The following is a 6,000-nucleotide window of genomic DNA, read 5'->3' as shown; positions in this document are numbered from 1 at the left end:
GAAGAGCGTTTGCTTTTTCTTCCTTTTCTTTCCTTGCCTAAGAGGGCTGGTTTCTACCGGGTCCCAGCAGCCGGCCTGTCTCAGGACGGCCCTGGGGTCCTGACCACCTTCTTTTTATTTATTTGTTTATTTTTGGCTGCGTTGGGTGTTCGTTGCTGCGCGCGGGCTTTCTCTAGTTGCGGCGAGCGGGGGCTACTCTTCGCAGCGGTGCGCGGGCTTCTCATTGTGGTGGCTTCTCTTGTTGCGGAGCACGGGCTCTAGGTGCGTGGGCTTCAGTAGCTGTGGCTCACAGGCTCTAGAGCGCAGGCTCAGTAGTGGTGGCGCACGCGCTTAGTTGCTCCGCGGCATGTGGGATCTTCCCGGACCAGGGCTTGAACCTGTGTCCCCTGCATTGGCAGGCGGATTCTTAACCACTGCGCCACCAGGGAAGTCCCACTGACCACCTTCTTTTCCAAACTTTATCCTGGGGTCCCACTTGCCGGTGGAAACCCGAGGCTCAGAGGGCGAATGATCACATTAGAAGTTCAGATACTGTTATTAGCATCTTTTGAGACAGATGGAAACTGAGCCCCAGAGGAATCGCTCACCTTGCTCAAGGTCAGAGAGCTCATGAGAGGTGGAACTGGGTTGTGAATCTGGGCCTCTGAGCCTTGTGCTTTGCTCGGTGGTGGTTACCAAGACCTCCTCCCGCGTGGTCACAGCAGCCTGTGGACGTCCTGGGAAGCGCTCAGAGGCTGTGGCCTTCTCTGAGGACTGGAGGCTGAGCCCAAGCTGGGGCGCCCCCGCCAGCTGCTTCTCTGGCCCGTGGCTGCAGCCTGGGCTCCCCTGGGCCCACGTGGCCGAGAGCAGTGCCCTGTGGGTGCTCCTGAGGCCCAGCTGCGCCAGGAGGTGGGTGGCATCCTTTCTCTCTGGGTGGCCTGTGTCCAGTGTCCCTGCCCTTTTCCCTTGGGCTTTACCGGTCTCGCTCTCCGTAGAGGCGAGTGGTCAGTGTCTGTGGCTAGAGAAGGGACAGAGTGCTGCCACCTCCTTTTTTGGTCTGTAGCCCTTTACTCCAGCCGCTGAGTCAGTCAGGCAACTTCCTATGGGTCCAGGGTGGAAGTTATTAGGGGTAAGGGTACGAAGGGTGGATACCGCATAGCCATGAAGATCTTAGATGTCTGTGAGCAAGGTTTTCTGCTGGCTGCTGGCTCCAGCCGGATCTCTTCTTCCGTCGCTGGGAGGTGTTCCATGGGCCATGGGGTTATTGGTGTTCCTGGAGGGCCCTCGCTCCTTCTGGATCATCAAACCGGGCGGGGGGCTGGGGGACACGGATGCAGCCTCAGGCTCTGTGAGGGCTGATGCGATCTCTTTATGCCTCTTTTAAAGCATGTGATTTACCCGGGTGCTGGTGATGAAGCCATTTCAGAATACAAGTCCGTGATTTATTACCAAGTGAAACAGCCGCGCTGGTTTGAGACAGTTAAGGTATCATTTGCATGGTCCTTTTACCGTGGGGTTGATTATGAAATGCTCATTTGTACCCTGAGGAAGTCCCCGCCTCCTGCCCAGCCCAGGGCTGCCCGCCAGTGGGCACCCTCCGCGAGCCCCCAAGGCACTTTCAACGAAGTCCTTTAGGGTTGCTAAGGAACCACACCGGTGTTTCTTGGAATTTACATTTACTCTCATCTCCTTTTGGACCTAAAAACAGGACTTTCCTGGAGACAAATACAGAGTCCTTTAAAGATAGCAATTGTCTTTCTCTTCTCGGGTCTGTTTTATGTGTGGCTTGCTGTCTTTACACCAAATGGAAAAAAACAGCGATGATAATACACGGAGGGCATCGCTGGAGAGATGGATCCTGTTCCCTTGGCCTCGGTGCTCTGAGGCTCCTAATGCAGCCCGCTGATACCCCCACACAGCCCACACACCACGCACGGGCTTGGGTACTGGGACACCAGGCCAGCGGTTGGCTTTGGAGTACAGATGTTAGCTATGAGATTAGGGACAATCTTGGCTTAAAGGCAGCAGGTATTAAGTCTTTTGCCTTTTACTGTAAGTCACAAAAGGACCGCCTTCTCGCTGCAGCCGAGGGCAGGTCCCTACAACTGTAGAGGGAATATAGATACCTCCGAATCGGGGCTAAAAACGAAAATGGCAACTTTTAAAAATAGACTCTTCACGCTGAGGATCACATTTAAAAAAAAATTCAGCTGCCTTGTCCAGTCTGCTTGGCATCCTGGACAATATTATCTGGTGTAAATTTTCAAAGGGCATTTGCTTCTGGGACAGTCATATAGGGGATGAGGTGTACGGTATCTTCTCCCTGTAGTGCAGAAGAGCCTAGAGTGGTCCAGGATGTCTCCAGGGGAACAAAGCTGATCGAGCGAGAAGATGTTCCTAAAGGTGCTCAGCTTCTCTCTTTATTCTGCAGGTGGCCATCCCCATTGAGGACGTGAACCGCAGTCACCTACGGTTTACCTTCCGACATAGATCGTCCCAGGACTGTGAGTAACCACACGCTTCGTTATCCCGTGTTTATCATGCACTTACTCTGGATTGTTCTAGAACGTGGCTACTGTAACACAGTGAGGTCTTGACGCTTCAGCGAACCTGCTCCCGTGAAGTGCTGTCCACTCTGATTGAGTTGATCCCAGGATATCTTCAGTTTCTTCTCGAATTTGTGTGATGAGGTGCCGCTCCTTCCTACTCACCCCTTGGGTTTCCTCTTTCCCCTTTGGCTTGTAATACCACCCCATCCATCAGAAAAGTCACTGAGATATAAGCTCTTAATGCTCCTGCATTGGCGTTGAAGACCTCTGGCTTTGCTGGCAGCTGCTGGTGCCTGGAGCTCTGGCTTGCCTTTTCTCGTCCACGTTGGTGTAGCCTTGGCCGTGGTGCCAAGACTTTGGGAGGAAAGACGTTTGAATCACTCACCCTCCAGGAGGATTTATTATTGATGATTGAAGTTTGTCTCATTACCTGTGTTGAATTCGTTGTCTGCTAAGGATGTCACCCTGTGCTAGACACTAAGTAAGATATCACAAGGGAAAGATACGCCCCCTGCCCTTCATGGTCTCTGTCCATCTGGCAGTGGGCTAAGGTTTGAGAAAATAAGTGATGCTGGGTCATGTGTGCAGCGGCATCGAGGGAACGGTGGTCTGGGTGGGCGCGTTTGTCACCCACCGGCCTGTGGGGGCCAGAGCCCTGCGGTTGGGGGACCTCAGCCCTGGCTCTGTGTGTCTTCACAGATGTTTCAGCCTGAGGAGGGGAATGCGTGGGGGCTGCCGACCCCTCAGCAGGATGCCGGCCGTAGGATAGGGCTCCACAGGACCACCGCTGCTGTGATGGTGTGTCCACCCTCCTTGCTGTTTCTGGGGGCCTGCCTGACCTGTGCCCTCCCCAGAGCGTGGAGCCCGCAGAGGCCAGGGTGCAGGAGAGCAGCCGGGAGGGTGAACGCGTGAGCAGAGGTGTGAAGTTGGGGGTATGTAGACCCCCGTGTGGGACCAGTGAGAAGCTCTGTGAGGTTGAAGAGGCACGAGGACCACAGGGCTGGTGTGTGGAAAGTGTGACTAGCAGCCTGAAGATGTGCTTGCGCGGGGTGAGGCCGGGAGGCGGCTGAACCAAGGGATCTAGAGCAGCACGGGGTCCCTTGTGGTGAGTGGGCGTGTGGAGGTTGCCGGGGTGGGGGGTGGGAGCGCTATGGAGCATCATTCCACCCCTCCTCTTGTCCCAGTGCTTAAGGGGCCAGCTGAGAAGGGGGTCAGGGCCCAAGCAGTGTGGGAGGCACAGGGTGTGAAGTCTGGGCAGCTTGGAAAGCAGGGCTCGCCCCATTTCGGGCCAAATCCAGGCCGCCAGGCAGCGGGCTGGGGTCTGCTAACTGTGGGCTCTCCTGGACGGCTGAAACGTGGATGGATAAGATGTTCGGACGGATGCGAACACCTCTTCGTACGTGTTCATCGTGCTCTTACTCTCTCCTGGCGCAAGTATTTTTACCACGTTATTTAGATGGGTCCTCACCACGATGCCATGTGGTGGGTCATTGCGCTTCCTACATTACAGATGAGGAAACTGAGCCTCAGAGACCCCACCTCAGTGGCCCAGAGTCACCTGATGGTCAGTGGAAGACCTCTGGTTCCCACCCCAGTCCTTGCGTCTCCCCTGCCTTTGGGGAGCACCGAGGCCACTGCCGTCATGTGGTCTGTGTTGAGCACCTGCTGTATACGCAGCTCACACAGAGAGTTCTCCTCTTGCCAAACTTAGGCTGGGTTGAGGCGTGAGATCGGCTCGCAAGAGCCACGTGCCGAGCAGCGGCCTGGGAGCGTCGCGTGCATTAGGCAGGGGTGCGGGCTGAGCAGGGTCAGGTGGGTGCTTGGGGGAATTGGGGGCAGGTATGTCCTCAGCCAATTCCCAGAGGGTGTTGTGGGCCCAGCGCCCTGCACACCGGAAGTTGCCGGGGGTGGGAATGGGCTGCAGGGGAGGAAAGGGTGGGGAGCCCTGTTGCAGGACGAGGACAAAGTCCCAGAAGGCACAGGGGACTTGTCTCAGAAGCACGCTCCTTCTTTAGAACAAGCTCATTCTCTCTAATTAATAGATTACACCAGGGCAGAGGGATCTCTTTGGTAGCATTTTAATTTTCAAAATCCTTGTTTTTCTTGTCAGTTTTAAGTACTCATTATAGACAAGATGCTATCACCCGGCCTCCCACGGCACATTTACATAATTAATGAAGTCTCCCTGGCCACAGCTGGTGGGGTTTGGGGACCGTGTCGAGCATTGCAGGTGTGATGCTGACGACGTCCCGAGCTGTCCGCTGCTGGCGGGATAGGGGCCACCGGGGCCCCTGCTGCGGCCTCGTCTGCAGATGCTCTGGGTCAGAAATGGGAGGAAGGGCACGCAGCATGCCCTCCCCGCCGCCCCAGGCAAAATGCGTGCCCTTCACCCCTAGTGGAAGAAAGTGAGGGGATTTCTCGTACCAGGAACTGTCCTTGGGGTTGGGAAGTTTGGCGCTGGCGTCTAACATTCTGCTGCAACTTGTCAACCGTTCCAAACGCATCATCTGATGTTTCATGTGGATGCGGGCAGATGAGTGGCTTCTGGGGCCGGCCTGCCAGGAGCTGAGTTTCCCTTGTTTGTAGGGGCTGGTTGGGCCCGCCAGCGCTGCCCGCCCTCTGGGGCATGTGGCCTTCTCCTGTGGCCTCTGACGTTTTGTAAATTTGTGGCCTGCCTCATAATGGCTGCTAATGAGGACATAACAAATGCAGTCCATCCCCCATGTGAAGATGCAGAGTATTAATAAAAGGTGCACTTTTAAATTGTGTGCTACTTAAGAGTAGGGTCAGGGGAAGCCTTCTGCTGGCAGATATGGTCACGTGTCCTGAACTGCAGCTGCTTTCAGAGAGACATGTGTGTTAATTTTTTTCATGTCAGCCCAAACTTAAAAGGATCTCTTCCTTCTCACCTGAACACTGAGTTTTATGTTTTTAAGAACCCTTTCACAAAGTTCTTTCAATTTCTAGAGTACATATTTTTTGCTTTTATCCCTCCCTTTAGCTTTGGTTGGTCAATCGTTCACCCAGCTAATTAGCTAGCATTTATTGAGCACCTAATGTGTGCCAGACCCGATGGACACCAGGAACGCAAAGACTAATGAGTCGTGGTATCTCAGGCAGTGATGTCCTATAGCAAATATTTTGAGCCCCTGACTCAAGGTGGGCAGATGTACGCTCTTCAACCTCTGTCCTTTCATCTCCAAAAAGAGAGTCTGGGATCTATAATTTTTTTATTTTTGCATCCCAGCGGCCATGGCTCACGGGCCCAGCCGCTCCGTGGCATGTGGGATCTTCCCAGACCGGGGCATGAACCCGTGTCCCCTGCATCGGCAGGCAGACTCTCAACCACTGCGCCACCAGGGGAGCCCATGGGATCTATAATTTTAAAGGTCTTTTCTAGCCCTGAAACTCAGTGTTTCTGTGCTGTGTTCAGGTTACATCTTGAAAAATTCATCACAAATCCATTTCTTCA

The 6,000-nt window shown here is 54.3% G+C and overlaps 1 protein-coding gene across 1 annotated transcript in view; it reads left to right on the top strand.

The window, feature by feature from the left end:
* The window catches only part of DOCK1 (dedicator of cytokinesis 1), a 475,984-nt gene that overhangs the window by 45,878 nt on the left and 424,106 nt on the right, over positions 1 to 6,000 (top strand). Inside the window, exons 15-16 of the mRNA XM_007451187.1 lie at positions 1,366 to 1,464; positions 2,411 to 2,483. Of these exons, the coding sequence (XP_007451249.1) occupies positions 1,366 to 1,464; positions 2,411 to 2,483 (172 nt within the window). The remainder of the gene's footprint in view (positions 1 to 1,365; positions 1,465 to 2,410; positions 2,484 to 6,000) is intronic.

This window comes from Lipotes vexillifer, unplaced genomic scaffold (assembly GCF_000442215.2).
Source record: "Lipotes vexillifer unplaced genomic scaffold, Lipotes_vexillifer_v1.1 scaffold248, whole genome shotgun sequence".
NCBI classification, from domain to species: domain Eukaryota; kingdom Metazoa; phylum Chordata; class Mammalia; order Artiodactyla; family Lipotidae; genus Lipotes; species Lipotes vexillifer.
This window is presented reverse-complemented; position numbering and strand designations above follow the sequence as displayed.